General features: G+C 44.3%; 1 protein-coding gene across 1 annotated transcript in view; it reads left to right on the top strand.

Moving 5' to 3' along the window:
* LOC117522767 (adhesion G protein-coupled receptor A3) overlaps positions 1-18,817 on the top strand; it is a 1,389,271-nt gene that overhangs the window by 363,801 nt on the left and 1,006,653 nt on the right. The window contains exons 4-6 of the mRNA XM_034184162.1: positions 7,714-7,785; positions 7,955-8,026; positions 8,612-8,775. Of these exons, the coding sequence (XP_034040053.1) occupies positions 7,714-7,785; positions 7,955-8,026; positions 8,612-8,775 (308 nt within the window). The remainder of the gene's footprint in view (positions 1-7,713; positions 7,786-7,954; positions 8,027-8,611; positions 8,776-18,817) is intronic.

Genomic DNA, 18,817 nt, shown 5'->3' with positions numbered 1-18,817 from the left:
TGTTCTGAACTCCCCCACAAACCCAGTGTATGCTGATAACAACCGTGAGTTCTGTTCCCAGAGCGCCGTAGCCCAGGGGCGTGCTTTACCCCGAAGCAGAGCAATCACCATAAGCTATTTTACTAGCATCTGACGCGTACATGACGGGACGTTGTGCGGAAGACGATGCGAACACTGCAAAGAAAGTCCGCGCCCGGTCTCCACAAAACCTCCGTACGGCTCAGGAGGGCTTATGTATGCTTCAGGGGATGGTGGGAGGGGTTGTTGAACCACCAACTGGAAGTTCATATCCTGCACAGGGTCGACAGGAGGACGGACCTGCAGCAGCGACCAGAGCGCTCGCCGCCATCTGCGCGGAGAGAGCCTCCACCCTGCGGTTCAGGAGGATGTTTTGCTCAGTCATTTGTTCCAACGAGCCATAAAGGCGGTGAGAATGTGCTGCAGCTCACCAATCACGCCTCCTGCAGACGCCTGCGCTCCCCTGCTCTCCCATTGGTCGTTCAACAGCCCGGGTGACGCCCCTCGGAGTCCATGCGCTGGCCGAAGATATCCTGTTGTGAAAGTGTAGTGACACGGACCCACAACAGGTGGGCGCAAATGAACGGTCAATAGATGAGCCAAAAAGTAACAATTTAATGTTGTGAAATGTGCACAACGAATATACAGACAATCTAGACTATGATTACAGTCAAATTACAAAGGTGACGTGTGGGCAGGCTCAAGGATAGAAGACGTCTGTCCTGCGACGGGCCGGAACCACACGACTTTCTGCCACCACCGAACCTGGTGAATACTGGAGCCGCCAAGTCCCGAATTCCCAGGTGATCACCGTCTCCGACTGTTGGATCTGGTACTGCTGGCGAGAACAAGACAGTCAAGTGTGGGTGTGTGTACACCCAGTAACAATAACGGTGGGAATGCACCTCCACCTCTCACACAATATGTGATGAGTACTGCAGTGATCCTCAGGGGAAAAGAGTGCCGTCCTGCACTCACTCAGCTTCCACAGATAGAGGAACCGGTACTCCTGCAAACACTCACAATATACAGATATATTGTAACACAAAACGGCTGAGGATATTACCTTCAATGAAGTACGATATCTCGGCGATGAGGTGGAGATGACGTCTGGGTTTTATGGAGTGAGGTGATGAAGAATGAGTGACAGCTGTCAGGAAGTAATGAGTAACAGCTGTCACTGTGTCCGTGACGGCAGCGCCCTCTCGTGCCTGAAGCCCGCACTTCAGGCAGGGCACCCTCTGGTGGTGAGCCAGCAGTACCTCCTCTTCTGGCGGCCCACACAACAGACCTATTTACAAATCCATATTTATTTGGAAATCCCACCACACATTTCAGTATATGGTTATACCGACCAACCAACCACTGCTCACATAAACATCTCAGCTCACCTCACCTCTACTGGTGGTTGGCTCTCACTGCGGTATTGTATCACTTCCTGTTCCGGAGCACAGCGGTGTTTTTCTGTATCTGTTAGCTGTTTAATCTGCGCAGTTAGATTGATCTAGTTATCTAGATTACGATTTGTTTCCCAGTGTAATCTTTACGTGCCTTAACTAAAGCAGTCCTTCTGCTGAATCACCTCTAAATTATTTACACATTATTCACTTTGCGTGTTTTTAGGAATCCGCTAGCTTAGCGTAGCTACTAGCTCTTAGCCGATTTAGCATGGCGGCTTCTCCTGTCTCTCCCGCACTTTTCTGCTCTGGGTGTGAAATGTTTAGTTATTCCTCGGCCTCCTTTAGCAGTAACGGTACTTGTAATAAGTGTAGCTTATTCGTAGCTTTGGAGGCCAGGCTGGGTGAATTGGAGACTCGGCTCCGCACCGTGGAAAATTCTACAGCTAGCCAGGCCCCGTAGTCGGTGCGGACAAGGTAGCTTAGCCGCCGTTAGTACCCCCCTGGCAGATCCCGAGCAGCCGGGGAAAGCAGGCTGACTGGGTGACTGTGAGGAGGAAGCGTAGCCCTAAACAGAAGCCCCGTGTACACGCCAACCCGTTCACATCTCTAACCGTTTTTTTCCCCACTCGACGACACACCCGCCGAGGATCAAACTCTGGTTATTGGCGACTCTGTTTTGAGAAATGTGAAGTTAGCGACACCAGCAACCCATAGTCAATTGTCTTCCGGGGGCCAGAGCAGGCGACATTGAAGGAAATTTGAAACTGCTGGCTAAGGCTAAGCGTAAATTTGGTAAGATTGTAATTCACGTCGGCAGTAATGACACCCGGTTACGCCAATCGGAGGTCACTAAAATTAACATTAAATCGGTGTGTAACTTTGCAAAAACAATGTCGGACTCTGTAGTTTTCTCTGGGCCCCTCCCCAATCGGACCGGGAGTGACATGTTTAGCCGCATGTTCTCCTTGAATTGCTGGCTGTCTGAGTGTCCAAAAAATGAGGTGGGCTTCATAGATAATTGGCAAAGCTTCTGGGGAAACCTGGTCTTGTTAGGAGAGACGGCATCCATCCCACTTTGGATGGAGCAGCTCTCATTTCTAGAATCTGGCCAATTTTCTTAATCCTCCAAACCGTGACTATCCAGGGTTGGGACCAGGAAGCAGAGTTGTAGTCTTACACACCTCTCTGCAGCTTCTCTCCCCCTGCCATCCCCTCATTACCCCCATCCCCGTAGAGACGGTGCCTGCTCCCAGACTACCAATAACCAGCAAAATCTATTTAAGCATAAAAATTCAAAAAGAAAAAATAATATAGCACCTTCAACTGCACCACAGACTAAAACAGTTAAATGTGGTCTATTAAACATTAGGTCTCTCTCTTCTAAGTCCCTGTTGGTAATGATATAATAATTGATCAACATATGATTTATTCTGCCTAACAGAAACCTGGTTACAGGCAGGATGAATATGTTAGTTTAAATGAGTCAACACCCCGAGTCACACTAACTGTCAGAATGCTCGTAGCACGGGCCGGGGCGGAGGATTAGCAGCAATCTTCCATTCCAGGCTTATTAATTAATCAAAAACCCAGACAGAGCTTTAATTCATTGAAAGCTTGTCTCTTAGTCTTGTCCATCCAATTGGAAGTCCCAAAAACCAGTTTTATTGTTATATCTATCGTCCACCTGGTCGTTACTGTGAGTTTCTCTGTGAATTTTCAGACCTTTTGTCTGAATTAGTGCTTAGCTCAGATAAGATAATTATAGTGGGCGATTTTAACATCCACACCAGATGCTGAGAATGACAGCCTCAACACTGCATTTAATCTATTATTAGACTCTATTGGCTTTGCTCAAAAAGTAAATGAGTCCACCCACCACTTTAATCATATCTTAGATCTTGTTCTGACTTATGGTATGGAAATAGAAGACTTAACAGTATTCCCTGAAAACTCCCTTCTGTCTGATCATTTCTTAATAACATTTACATTTACTCTGATGGACTACCCAGCAGTAGGGAATAAGTTTCATTACACTAGAAGTCTTTCAGAAAGCGCTGTAACTAGGTTTAAGGATATGATTCCTTCTTTATGTTTCTCTAATGCCATATACCAACACAGTGCAGAGTAGCTACCTAAACTCTGTAAGGAGATAGAGTATCTCGTCAATAGTTTTACATCCTCATTGAAGACAACTTTGGATGCTGTAGCTCCTCTGAAAAAGAGAGCTTTAAATCAGAAGTGTCTGACTCCGTGGTATACTCGCAAACTCGTAGCTTAAAGCAGATAACCTGTAAGTTGGAGAGGAATGGCGTCTCACTAATTTAGAAGATCTTCACTTAGCCTGGAAAAAGAGTCTGTTGCTCTATAAAAAAGCCCTCCGTAAAGCTAGGACATCTTTCTACTCATCACTAATTGAAGAAAATAAGAACACAACCCCAGGTTTCTTTTCAGCACTGTAGCCAGGCTGACAAAGAGTCAGAGCTCTATTGAGCTGAGTATTCCATTAACTTTAACTAGTAATGACTTCATGACTTTCTTTGCTAACAAAATTTTAAATATTAGAGAAAAAATTACTCATAACCATCCCAAGACGTATCGTTATCTTTGGCTGCTTTCAGTGATGCCGGTATTGGTTAGACTCTTTCTCTCGATTGTTCTGCCTGAGTTATTTTCATTAGTTACTTCATCCAAACCATCAACATGTTTATTAGACCCCATTTCCTACCAGGCTGCTCAAGGAAGCCCTACCATTATTTAATGCTTCGATCTTAATATGATCAATCTATCTTTGTTAGTTGGCTATGTACCACAGGCTTTTAAGGTGGCAGTAATTAAACCATTACTTAAAAAGCCATCACTTGACCCAGCTATCTTAGCTAATTATAGGCCAATCTCCAACCTTCCTTTTCTCTCAAAAATTCTTGAAAGGGTAGTTGTAAACAGCTAACTGATCATCTGCAGAGGAATGGTCTATTTGAAGAGTTCAGTCAGGTTTTAGAATTCATCATAGTACAGAAACAGCAGTAGTGAAGGTTACAAATGATCTTCTTATGGCTCGGGACAGTGGACTCATCTCTGTGTGCTTGTTCTGTTAGACCTCAGTGCTGCTTTTGATACTGTTGACCATAAAATTTATTACAGAGATTAGAGCATGCCATAGGTTATTAAGGCACTGCGCTGCGGTGGTTTTGAATCATATTTGTCTAATAGATTACAATTTGTTCATGTAAATGGGGAATCTTCTTCACAGACTAAAGTTAATTATGGAGTTCCACAACGTTCGTGCTAGGACCAATTTTATTCACTTTATACATGCTTCCATTAGGCAGTATTATTAGACGGTATTGCTTAAATTTTCATTGTTACGCAGATGATACCCAGCTTTATCTATCCATGAAGCCAGAGGACACACACCAATTAGCTAAACTGCAGGATTGTCTTACAGACATAAAGACATGGATGACCTCTAATTTCCTGCTTTAAACTCAGATAAAACTGCAGTTATTGTACTTGCCCCACAAATCTTAGAAACATGGTTGTCTAACCAGATCCTTACTCTGGATGGCATTACCCTGACCTCTAGTAATACTGTGAGAAATTTGGAGTCATTTTTGATCAGGATATGTCATTCAAGCGCATATAAACAAATATGTAGGACTGCTTTTTGCATTTACGCAATTATCTCTAAAATCAGAAAGGTCTTGTCTCAGAGTGATGCTGAAAACTAATTCATGCATTTATTTCCTCTAGCTGGACTATGTATTCATTATTATCAGGTGTTCTAAAAGTTCCCTAAAAAGCCTTCAGTTAATTCAAAATGCTGCAGCTAGAGTACTGACGGGGACTAGAAGGAGAGAGCATATCTCACACCATATTGGCCTCTCTTCATGGCTTCCTGTTACTTCTAGAATAGAATTTAAAATTCTTCTTCTTACTTATAGGTTTTGAATAATCAGGTCCCGTCGTATCTTAGGGACCTTGTAGTCCATATCACCCCCATAGAGCGCTTCGCTCTCAGACTGCAGGCTTACTTTAGTTCCTAGGGTTTGTAAGAGTAGAATGGGCAGGCAGAGCCTTTCAGCTTTCAGGCTCCTCTCCTGTGGAACCAGCTCCAATTCAGATCAGGGAGACAGACACCTCTCTACTTTTAGATTAGGCTTAAAACTTTCCTTTTGCTAAAGCTTATAGTTAGGGCTGGATCAGGTGACCCTGAACCATCCCTTAGTTATGCTGCTATAGACGTAGACTGCTGGGGGGGTTCCATGATGCACTGTTTCTTTCTCTTTTTGCTCTTATGCACCACTCTGCATTTAATCATTAGTGATCGATCTCTGCTCCCTCCACAGCATGTCTTTTTCCTGGTCTCTCCCTCAGCCTCAACCAGTCCAGCAGAAGGACTGCCCCTCCCTGAGCCTGGTTCTGCTGGAGGTTTCTTCCTGTTAAAAGGGAGTTTTTCCTTCCCACTGTAGCCAAGTGCTTGCTCACAGGGGGTCGTTTTGACCGTTGGGGTTTACATATTATTGTATGGCCTTGCCTTACAATATAAAGCGCCTTGAGGCAATGTTTGTTGTGATTTGCGCTATAAAAAAATTGATTGATTGATTGATTGATTGCTGATGTCAGGAAACTAATAGTCCCATCATGCATCATGACATCTGTGTCTAAACGCTAAAACCTTCCAAATAAGTGCATTACTTTAAAATTTAAACATATAGCTGATATTTTCACTTTGTAAATAACAGATGTGACATTCATTTCAATAGTTTGTTTAAAATTATAACCATCTGTCAAAATTGTCTGCCTGTGCATGACTCCAGTGATATGGTAGTCAGCTCTCTTCTGCATGCATAGATAGATCGAGCCTCTACCATTCATGGCTGTCTGTCTGCTACAAAATGTATAACAGGTAGGCAGGTAGACTTTACAAATGTTTTAACTGTTAAGATTTATTCACTATGCCTGCAAAAATATGTTAGCAGTCTAAAAGTTATCAAAACTAAATTTAACAGAAGCTAATTGGTCCGCTGATGTTTTTCAAAGTTTTCTGGAAAGCTAATCCGCTAATGAAGACGTTAGCTTCAATAATTAGCGGATTAGCGGAACTGTGCCCACCACTGCACACATGATTAATATATATGTCCACCCCAATAATATTTTTACAAGCAGCCAGTAAGCTTATTTCCATGACATTCACGCTCATGATGAGTCTATATAAATGCATATATGTAGAGAGAGACAGAGAGAGAAAGAGAGCAAGAGAGAGAATAAATTTGAGAAGCTGCATCGGTGCTTGATTGCTGCTGCCATACAACAGATAGCCCCACCTTTGCCACAATTGTTGCCCATAGCAATTGCAACCCAAACCCTGACTGTAAGAAAACAGATTTCACCCCAAGCTCCACCGGGCCCCTGGCTGAAGTTGCACCACTGGAGCCAAAGGGGGATCTTCCCCTTGAAACAGCACCTGGCACCCCAACACACAACAGAATTACTATCGATCCAGGAGACTGACCCACACCACCTAAAAAGGACACCCACCCCTTCACACCACTCCCATTTTAACCCCCAACCATTCCCATGTCCACCCGTCCCGCCTCAGGACCCAGTAGGTAACTGCAGATCTATCACACACCACCACACCAACAGCTCGTGTTCATAGAGTTAACATCAGGGGGCTCCCAGTGGCTAGACCCAGAGATCCAGTAATATAAGCCCAGGAACCCCCAATCAGACTGTGGTCACCCACAGCCACCTGGCCATATTTATACTGCAAGGGCAATGACTTACTTCCTCTGTTCCAACATGATTCCAATAAATTACTGAATATTAGATTTGATCACAAGAAGCAGAATGATCTGTCTGGATGGATATGGTTCACAATTGGCCATTACCATAACACCAGATTTAGCAGCTCAGTGGACAAGCAGCTGGGCTCCAATAGGTTGTCTTGGGTTTAAATCCGACTAGGCTACCTGTCTGTGTCCTGGTCAAGTCACTTAATGTGCATTGTCTCAGTCCACCCATGTGTAATGGGTACCGGCCTGGGTTGGGAACCAACCTGTAATCGACCAGACTTCTGTCCAAGGGGAGTCAAGGAGTCTGGTTGCTTCATGCCATGGAATCCAGAGATAAGCACCTACCCTTATGGCCTGTAGGGTCTTACTGGCAAAACCATATTTAAGGAACCCATTTGAGAAAGGAAAAGTGAACTTGTACTGATTTACAGTCTGATCCATCTACCTGTTCTTTTCTATAACCTGAATCCAGTTCTGTTGTCTTTTTTTTGTCAAAATAGGGACCTGTCCAACAACAGGATTGGCTGCCTCTCGACTGAAATGTTTTTTTCTCTGAGTAACCTTTTCAAATTGTGAGTATTCCCTAAACTGAAAAAGCAGTGTGTATAATTTGTGTGTCTGTACAGATAATGTTGATTACTTTAGAGCTGGCTTAAGGCAATGTATCATACAAGTACTGCAAAGTGAACACTGGTCTTGACAAGAATGACTGTGTTTTTTTTTTTCCTCCCTCAAATACAGGAATTTATCTGGGAACATCTTTTCTACTCTGACCATGGGACTGTTTACCCACCTTGTGGCTCTCAGAGTGCTGTAAGAAAAACACATATCACATTCAAGTACAATCAGTCATTACTGCTTTAGCTTTAAAATGCAATTAATAAATTAATGAAAACAACATTTGGTCAGAAGGAGAAGAGAAAGGTTAGATAGCACTGTATTTAATGAACAATGTCAATGGATAATTGTACAAAGTATCTGTTTGCTTAAGACAGCTATGTAACTTCTCCCAGCTTGTAATAGCACAGTTTGACCAGGCTGGAAATCAGCAGTGCCTCTACTCCTTTTAATGAGGACTCAAGGCTGAAACAGAACAGTCTGTCATCATCAGAACATTCATATTCCATTTGACAATTGGGAACAAGTAACCAAAGTACCCTTCATGTTTGTTTTCTTTTACACTATTATCATCTGATGTGCCTCTACAAAAACCCATCAATTTGCAAAAGAGAATAGTGTATGAGTTGGACAGTTGCACAATTTGCCATGCATTCCCTCCTTCCTCTTCATAACTGAAATTATCCATTTTGATTTGTTTCTGCACTCAGTAGAATTTGTTGGATGAAGTATGTAGCTGCTTTTGCACACAGATTTTAACTCTGTCTGCTATTCCAACAGGCACTTCAGCACAGACACTTTGTTCTGTGACTGTCAGTTGAAGTGGCTTCTCCTTTGGGCTCAAAGCAATTCGGTGAGAATTGGCAATGACACAGTGTGTGTATTCCCCACCCATCTCCACGGACTGGAGTTTCACAATCTACGTGAACAGCAACTCAGATGTGGTAAGGATTGACTATCATGGTCAGTGACAGACATGGAACATAACATTGTTTGGTATTCATGCCCTCTTAAAGACAAATTATAAGCACAGCCTGTCCTCAATACAAGTGTGTCACATAGTGACATTTAGTTCAGAAACCCTTGGTGACCTCCTGAATGTTGGGAAAGTGTAGTGACACGGACCCACAACAGGGGGCGCAAATGAACGGTCAATAGATGAGCCAAAAAGTAACAATTTAATGTTGTGAATGTGCACAACGAACATACAGACAATCACAGAATATCATTACAGTCAATACACAGAGGTGACGTGTGGGCAGGCTCGAGGATAGAAGACGTCTGTCCTAAGAAGAGCCGGAACCACACGATTTCCGCCGCCCCAGAACCTGGTGAATACTGGAGCCGCCAAGTCCCGAATTCCCAGGTGATCACCGTCCCGACTGTCGGATCTGGTACTGCTGGCGAAGAACAAAGACAGTCAAGTGTGGGTGTGTGTACACCAGTAACAACAACGGTGGGAATGCCCCCTCCCCCTCATTCAATATGTTGCAGCGGTCTCAGCTGAAAAGGAGCGCCGTCTTGCACAGCCTCCTCACAAACGACCGGTTCTCCTGCAAATTCTCACAATAACAGAGTTACAAATCTCACAAAAAGGCTGAGAGTATTACCTCCTATGAAGTATGATATCTCGGCAACGAGGTGGAGATGACGTCTGGTCTTTATGGAGTGAGATGATGTTGAGTAGATGGGTGACAGCTGTCAAGAGGTAATGAGCGACAGCTGTCACCCCCGGCTGTGTCCATGGCGGCAGCGCCCTCTCGTGCCTGAAGCCCGCACTTCAGGCAGGGCGCCCTCTGGTGGTGGGCCAGCAGTACCTCCTCTTCTGGCGGCCCACACAACACTGAAGGTGTCTTTCAATCTGTTAATGCAATTCTCAGAGAACTGGGCTTCAGAGTCATCAGAAATGGTTGTCACAGTTCTGAGAATGTGACTAAGGGCCCCTTCACACATAGTGCGAAGTTTGGTCGAAGTGTGGACAAAGCAGGAATCGTGTGCAAAACATGTAAAATCATCCCTGCCTTGAACGCCTTGTACACCTGTTGCAACAACTATTTGCACACACTGGCAGCTGAAAAACAGTGTGCACTGTGCAAACCCATGGATCACTCTCACGGCAGGTGTCACAAGAGGGATCCAAAGGTGCCAAATTCCAGCTGACACACACGAACATCTAACACCACTCCTTTGGCACTTAGAAAATGTGTGGCCATTGCACTCTTGGCACGACAACAGTCTGCAGACAATCACTGTCGTGCTGGCAGTGAAATTGTCTAAGTTCCCATGAGTGTGCCTTTAGTGTGTGCGCTGATTGACAGGAGGTGTGTCCACCCACTGAAGCGATTGTGGAGGTCTGTCATTTTGAACATCCCAGCTGAACAACATACTGTGCTTGGACGGACATGGACTAACAACTGCCCACTGTGATGAATATGCGTCTGTTTGTTGTCATCACGTGGACATAAATAAAATCATATATCACTCTGGTGATATATGGTGGGGCTACAGTGTGCTCACGCTCCCTCGCTGCAACACATTGACAGGCTCCCATCATCAGATCATAACATGCAGTGGGCGCACTGACATTCACATCACCCACATGAGTTCTGTTCCATTTGACATAGTGACACTTCTGGCATGCCATCCACAAGACACGCTTGTCAGACAGGACATGCACCAGCAGATGTGGACATGAGAAGAGCGAACTGCTTCTCATTCATGTCATTTCATGACTGTACGTCTGTGATCATGTCATCTACAGAGGAACAGACGGATCATATTTGTATTGCCCGCTTGATAAGAGGGATTCAATATAAAATGCTGTGTTTTTTATGGTGTATGTTTTTTTTATTTGTGTATTTATTTTTAAATACATCCATCTCTTTGTTGATTTCAGCCATTTTCCCCACACCATTTACAGGCCAGTGATGGTAGCTCAGTGGTAAAGTTTCAGGCTGGCAATCAGTAAAGTGCAGGTACGAATCAGATGAGTGGTGTTTTTTTTTTTTTTTAATTCCACATCAGTGGCGCAATGTGGTTCCACAGGTACCAGCTGTTATTTATTATTTTATTATTACTTATTCCACATAGTGGCGCAATGTGGTTCCACAGGTACCAGCTTGTTTTTATTTTTTATTTAATCCACATCAGCGGCGTGATGTGGATCGTACACATCTGCCTTCTGTGCAATGTTCGTGGTGCACTAATTTGAACTGTTTCGTGCTGTTTTGTCATATTCGACCTAATTTCACACTATGTGTGAAGGGGCTTTAAAATTAGCCCAAATCTTGTCCTCAACTGACACAAACCTTCACATTAATCCAAAAGGTTCATAGATGTTGTTAACATGTGAACATGCCTGGTCCTAAATGTGATCCACTCATTCTTTGTATTTGTCACTTGACAAGTGTAGGCGAAGTTCAACCTTCGCCTACACTTTCTGCAGTTTAAGATTGATGCAACATCAACATGAATAACAATTATAAACTCTTCCACTGACAATGTATACTTTTCACAGAAAATCCAATGCCGCTATTGTTGCTGTATGTCAGAGTGCTGTGATGACAATCCTATAACAACACAAAGAGGTCCAAACAATTGTCAATATGTGATCATTAGAATGTGATGTGTTGAGGTGGTGTAATGTATTAATCTTTTCTTGGTGTCAGAAAAAAACAATCCATTATTATAAACCCTACATGTTAAAGCTTGACAAACATTACGGTTGATTCCAAGGACAAAGGTTGAGCCTTTTTTATTCTTCTTTGTCTCCTCCTTGCTTGACACATATTAGGTCATCACCTATGTATCTGCATCCAGCTCCATCAGTTCCTTTATCGCTGTACTGGGTTTCTGTTGGACCTTTGAAATAAGAGATTGTTAATTTCTAGCTGTTCATTTTGAACTCCCTTCCTTGATCATATAACCAATAATAATAATAATAATAATAATAAATAATAATAATAATAATAATAATAATTCCAAAGCCAGCCTGACATCAATATTTCATTGGCACTGAGTCTGCCAGCAAAGTCAGTAATACCCACTTGCCAAATTAAATAACATGTCATTGCATGAACTCCAAAAAACATTGGCATGAGGTCAGTGCCAGCATCACCAAAATTACCATATCCCACTCATATCCTGACCAAAATTGTTAGCCCTCACCCCATATTTGGATTCGATACAGAGATAATGCAACAAAAACAAATCTTAGGGCCCCTTCACACATAGTGCAAATTTGGTCAATTTCCACAGAAAGTGCGCATGAAGCAGGAATCGTGTGCAAAACATGTAATTTCGTAGCTGCCTCCAACGCCTTGTACACTTGTTGCTACAACTATTTGCACAGACCAGCAGCTGAAAGACAGAGTGTGCGCTGTGCGAGCCCATCGAACCATCTTGCGGCAGGCAGTGGCCAAATTCCAGCTGACATGCACCAACATCGAACACCGCTCACTTGGCACTTAGAAAATGTGTGGCCATTCATACAATCATAATGAAAACAGTCTGCAGGCAATCACTGTCGAGCTGGTTGTGAAATTTTTCTAAGTGCCCCACGACTGTGAAATTGCAGAGTGCACATGTGGCGTGTCGGAGTGTCGGCTCCCCCCACAACATGTGTGCGTGTTTTGTGCGTTCCCCCCGCTACTCCCCACAACACGTGTGAGTGTGGTTTAATTTATTTTTTTTTTATTTTTTCTTCACAGCAGCTGCACGATGTGTAACCATATCGTGGAGCTGCTGGCAGTGTGTTCCTGTGTGCACGAGCTGTCACACTGGAATCGAGCTGTTTCGCTGTGGATCGCCATGGAGTTCAGCGTATTTGCACTGTGTGAAGGGGCCCTTAATGTTGTTAACATTTTTCTCAATCACTGCAACATGTCAATAAGTTATTAACTAATGTGTGAATAGTATTAATGACAACAAATTCCATCCATGCATCCATTCCATTTTCTTCCGCTTTATCCAGAGTCGGGTCGCGGGGGCAGCAGCTCAAGCAAAGACGCTCAGACCTCCCGATCCACACACACCTCCCCCAGCTCCTACGGGGTAACCCCAAGGCGTTCCCAAGCCAGCCGAGAGATGTAGTCCCTCCAGCATGTCCTGGGTCTTCCCCAGGGCCTTCCCAATGGGACGTGCCCAGAACACCTCTCCAGCGAGGCGTCCAGGGGGCATCCGGAAAAGATGCCCAAGCCACCTCAACTGAGCCACCTCACCTCTCGGCCGCTTGTACTCGCGATCTCGTTCTTTCGGTCATGAGCCAAATCTCATGACCATAGGTGAGGATCGGAACGTAGATCGATCGGTAAATCGAGAGCTTTGCCCCCCTACTCAGCTCTCTCTTCACCACGACGGTCCGATACAGTGACCGCATCACTGCAGATGCTGCACCGATCCATCTATCGATCTCACGCTCCATCCGTCTCTCACCGTGAACAAGACCCCGAGACACTTAAACTCCTCCACTTGAGGCAAGGACACTCCACCGACCTGAAGAGGGCAAAGCACCTTTTTCCGGTCGAGAACCATGGCCTCGGATTTGGAGGTGCTGATTTTCATCCTGGACACTTCACACTCAGCTGCAAACCACCTCAGTGCACGCTGAAGGTCCTGATTTGACGAAGCCAACAGAACCACATCGTCCGCAAACAGCAGAGACGAGATTCTGTGGTTCCCAAACCAGACCCCCTCTACACCCTGGCTGCGCCTAGAAATTCTGTCCATAAAAATAATGACAACAAATTGCATATTTTAAATATGAAATTTATTTGAAAAATAGAAGCAGTCACATACATCAAACCATAGATAGCTTACAAATTTTTCATTGATCTCACTCACTCATCTTCAAGCACTTACACCATTTAAGAGTTGCAGGGGGGCTGGAGCCTATCCCAGCAGTCGCATGGCGTGATGCAGGGTACACCCTGGACAGGATGGCAGTCTGTAGCAAGGCCACATATCAACAAACAAACACTTTCACACCCGCACGCACATCTACAGACAATTTAGTTTCCAATTGACCTTTACCTGCATGTCTTTGGGATGTGGGAGGAAGCCAGAGCACCCAGAGGCAACCCTCACAAACACAGAGAGAACATGTAAACTCTGTACAGAAAGGCCACAGGTGGGAATCAATCCCATGACTTTCTTACTGTGTGTCAACAGTGCTAACCACTAATCCACCACACTGGGGGTCACCATGTTTCAATGATGATATGTTTAATCCTTATACTATTAGCTATTTCATTGGATATAAGGTATATGCATTTGGGATGTGTTTTGGCTCCTATACTCTTCAATGCTTGCATGGACTGGGTGTTTGGTAGGGTTGTGAAAATCTGTGAATTTGCTGCTTTTGCTGGTGAGGAAAAAATACTGACCTTGACTTCACAGACAAAGCTGTGATCTTTGTAGAATCAATGGATACTCTGATTGCATTGTTTGAGAAGCTGATTGAGGAATCTGAGTGTCTGAGTTTGTGATGGTCCTGGATCAATACAAAAAGCTAGGCTTTTAACAATTTCCTGGACTCAGCCATCAGAAGTGTATCCTAAAGTGTTAAAGTAAATGGACTGCAATTATATAACGCTTTTCCATCTGCATCAGACACTCAAAGCACTTCACAAATAATGCCTCACATTCACCCCGATGTGAGGTGCTGCCATACAAGGTGCTCGCTACACACCGAGAGCAACTAGGGGATTCAAGACCTTGCCCAAGGGCCCTTAGTGATTTTCCAGTCAGGCTGGGATTTGAAGTGTTGAGTCTGAAAGTGAGTTCCTGTCTGATTCCTCAGCCTTTGAAGTCAAGATGCATCTGGGAATTTCTTATGGAATCAAGAGTATTGCTGGACAGATGTATTTGGCAATGCTGATATGTTTTCAGGAGAATGGCGGTCCAAGTCTTTAGGGTCCTGGCACTACCTCTCTTGCTGTTTCCTCGTGAGACTTGAATGCTAACCAGTGTCATAAGGCGATGACTGGATGTCTTTGGTACGTGTATCTTCAGAGTATCCTTGGGTAACACTGCAATGACTTTGTTTCAAATGAGCAGTTACTGAGGGAGACCAAGATGAGGACTATCACTTGCATTTGGAGGGAGTATGAGCTCAGACATTTTTGACATGAGTTGTGTTTCTGACTTCATAATCCAGCACACCAGATACTTCTCCGGGAACCATCACCTTATCATGATGGACAGGTTTGTGTGCTTCTATGAACCTGAGAGCTGTGTTGTCTGGAGACTTTGTGCTCCTGGTATGGTCTCCCATGACAAATTGGTCTCAGGCGAGGGGCCAGACTAAGAATAGTTCACAATGACTCGATGAATAAATGAGGAAGAGATAACATGACCCATGCCAGAGGAAGCCTGGGACCCCTGTCTGGAGCCAGGCCTGGACAGAGGGCCCATCAGTGAGCACTTGGTGGACAGGCTTGCCATAGAGCCCAGTCAGGCACAGTCCAAAAACACAATGTGAGCTTTTACTGCTAGTGTTGGGTGGCAGTGAAACTCGAAGGCCTCGATGGACCAAACCCAGGTGACAGAGGCTAGCTGTGGGGGTTTGGAACATCTCTTGCTGTGGGGGAAGGAGCCGGAGCTTGTGCAAGAGGTGGAGCGCTACTAGTTAGATCTGGTGGGCCTTGCCTTGATGCACAGCCTTGGAAAGTGCAAAGCCTTGGATCTGGAACCACTCTCCTGGGTAGAGGGTTGGATCTATTTTTCTCTGGAGTTGCCCAGAGTGTGAGACACCCGGTGGGTGTGGGGATACTCACAAGCCCCTGGCTGAGTGCTGCTACATTGGAGTTTACCTCGGTAGATGAGAGGGTCACCTCCCTGTGCCTTCGGGTGTTGGTGGGGAAACTCTGACAAATAGCAGATCGGATTATTCAGCCTTCTTGAAGTCACTGAATGGAGTCCTGCATGGGGCTCCAGTGGGGGAATCCATTGTTCTGCTGGGGAACTTCAATGCACATGTGGGCAATGACAGATATACCTCGAGAGATTTGATTGAGAGGAACGGCCTACCTGATCTAAACCTGAGCATTTGTTTGTTGTTGCACTTCTGTGCTAGTCAGGGACTGCCCATAATGAACTGGGAATGTCTGGAGGAGCACACTGTCTGACAGATATTCAACTCACACCTCCGGCGGAGCATTTCTGGCATCCCTGTGGAGTGTGGGAGCATTGAACCAGAATGGGCAAAGCTCAACTACTCTATCGCTGAAGCCACAGTGAGCAGCTGTGGTCTGAAGGTCTTAGGTGCCTCAAGGTGCGGCGACCCTCAAACACCATGGTGGACACTGGTAGTTGGGAAGCCATTTGACTGAAGAAGGAGTCCTTCTGGGTATCTTATCTCGGAGGACTCCAGAGGCAGTTGCAAGGTACTGACAGGCCCAAAGGGCAGCAGCGTCTGCTGTGAGGGATGCAAAGCAGCGGGTGTGGGAGGAGTTCAGAGTAACCATGGAGAAGGACTTTCGGGTTGGCACCAAGGTGCTTCTGCCAGACCATGAGGCACCTCATGCGAGGAAACAAGGAACCATCCAATCTGTCTAGAGTAAGGATGTGACTGTTGATAATAATCAGTAATCGGACGCTAGAGGGAACATTTTGAGGAAGTCCTTCATCAGACAAGAGTGCCCTCTATTGTTGGGCAAGAGCTGGAAGCTGATGAGGGATTATCATCAATTTCCCTTGTTGGAATCACTGAGGTCAGAGAGTCAGGAGCTGCATGTCAGAGAGTCAGGAGCTGCGTGTCAGAGAGTGAGCTGCAAAAAGTTTGTACCTGAGTTTTTGTGCCTTAGAGGTGGTGTTTGTAGTTGCCATCTGCCACGCCGGTGTTTGCCAACACGGACAGTGGGAATACCACCTCAACCGACAGCTTAGCCCGCAACTGGACACCAACAACGTCCGTGGCCCACCCAACGTGGTGAATTCACAGAGGTCGCGCTGCGTCATTGAAGCCGCGCGTCACGAGTGCCGCTTCCCCGAGGCCTTGTGCAGCCATCACGGATCCATCGGCGCGGAACGCCAAGGGCCATGCAGCTCCAGCGCAGCGCAGATCTATCCCTAAAAAGGCCGGATACTTTTCTAAGAGACTTTGCATATGTGTGTATGTGTGTGTGTATATATATATATATATATATATATATATATATATATATAATATATATATATATATATATATATATATATATTTTGTCTTCCACCACGATATGCTGGAAAGATTCAGTATACTTATTACAATTAGAACTTTTTTTTTGCTGCAGGTGTTTACAGTTGTATGTAAAGGTTTGGGCAGCCCTGATTCCATGTTATGTCCGTTATTATGTCCAACTAACTCAATTTTAGTTTCATCAGTCCACAACACCTTATTCCCTAATTAAGCTGGCTTGTCCAAATGTGCTTTAGCATACCTCAAGTGACTCTATTTGTGGCATGTACGCAGAAGAGGCTTCCTCTGCATTACAGCCTCATACAACATCGCTTTGTGCAAAGTGTGCTGTATAGTTGAACGATGCACAGAGACACTATCTGCAGCAAGATCATGTTGTAGGTCTTTGAAGCATGTCTGTGGGTTGACTATGACTGTTCTCACCATTCTTTGCTTCAGCTTATCTGAGATTTTTCTTGGCCTGCCACTCCGGACCTTAACTAGTACTGTGCCTGTGGTCTTCCATTTCTTCAGTATGTTCCTCACAGTGGAAACTGACAGCTGAAATCTCTAAGATAGCTTTTTGTATCCTTCACCTAAACCATGATGTTGAACAATCTTTGTTTCCGGTCATTTGATAGTTGTTTAGAAGTTCCCATGTTGTCACTCATAAAGAGATGCAAAACAGGGAAACATTTAAAAATGGCCACCTTAAATACCCTTTCTCATGATTGGTTTCACCTGTGTCAGGAGGTCAAGGGTCAATGAGCTTACCAAACCAATTTTTTGTTCCAATAATTATTGCTAAATGTATTTAAATCAATAAAAATGTCAAGGGTGCCAAAATGTGTGCATCTGCCTAATTTTATTTAAATTCTTATTGCACACTTTATGTAAATACTAGAAACATATTTTCACTTCTCAAATATCAGTGTGTTCATCTGCTATATGATATATTTAACTGAAATTTCTGATACAGACAACCAATGATTTATAAAGGAAAATCATGAAAATTATCAGGGGTGCCCAAACGTTTGCATGCAACGGTATCTGTGAAATTGTACTATAATTGAATCCCAGTGTATTTATCTATATATTTCATTGTTATTGATCATTACATTAAAATAGATATTGTTATGCCCTGACCTAGGGGTTAACCATTGCATAACACAAAGTGACTCCGCTCCTTCCCCAGTCCCATGGATGACCAAACCACAAAGGTCTGCAGTCCAAAATATAACAGATTTATTATTCTTTCAAATAATAAAAATGGCTTCAGGGTGACAACAGAACAAAATACCCAACAAACTAATTCTTCAGTTCCTGTTCTTACCTATTGAGCAAATAAAACAACCAAAAGACAGTCATCCTAAAATCCGAGGGAATAAATACAGGAAAACATCCAAATCTAATGGCTTCTCACCCCTACTAAAACAGATTTGGACTGCTTTTCCAAAACAAGTGTTACAGAAATTCCAAAAGTTTGGTTTTCAAAAATCAGGTACTCCTCAGTCCAGTGTCCTCATACACACACACACACACACACACACACACACACGCACACACACCACACACACACAGCATCAGGTTGGGAATAATCAAAGATATTGTACACGGGGCTTGGTTTGTCTGCCAGTCACCTCTCATGCACCATGTGCAGAGGACCGCGCATGGTTTTCCAAAAATCCAACTCAGACGGACTAAACACAAGGGACTCCTGAGTGGTCTCACGAATAGCAAAGAGCAGCAGTCGCAGACCCTCATCCCACTCCCTGTTTCACTCAGAACAATGTTTTCGAAGCATGGATTTTAATATCTGATGAAATCTCCCC

This window comes from Thalassophryne amazonica, chromosome 13, assembly GCF_902500255.1.
Source record: "Thalassophryne amazonica chromosome 13, fThaAma1.1, whole genome shotgun sequence".
Lineage (NCBI taxonomy): Eukaryota > Metazoa > Chordata > Actinopteri > Batrachoidiformes > Batrachoididae > Thalassophryne > Thalassophryne amazonica.
The sequence above is the reverse complement of the archived record's forward strand: the minus strand, read 5'-3'. Positions and strand labels throughout refer to the sequence as shown.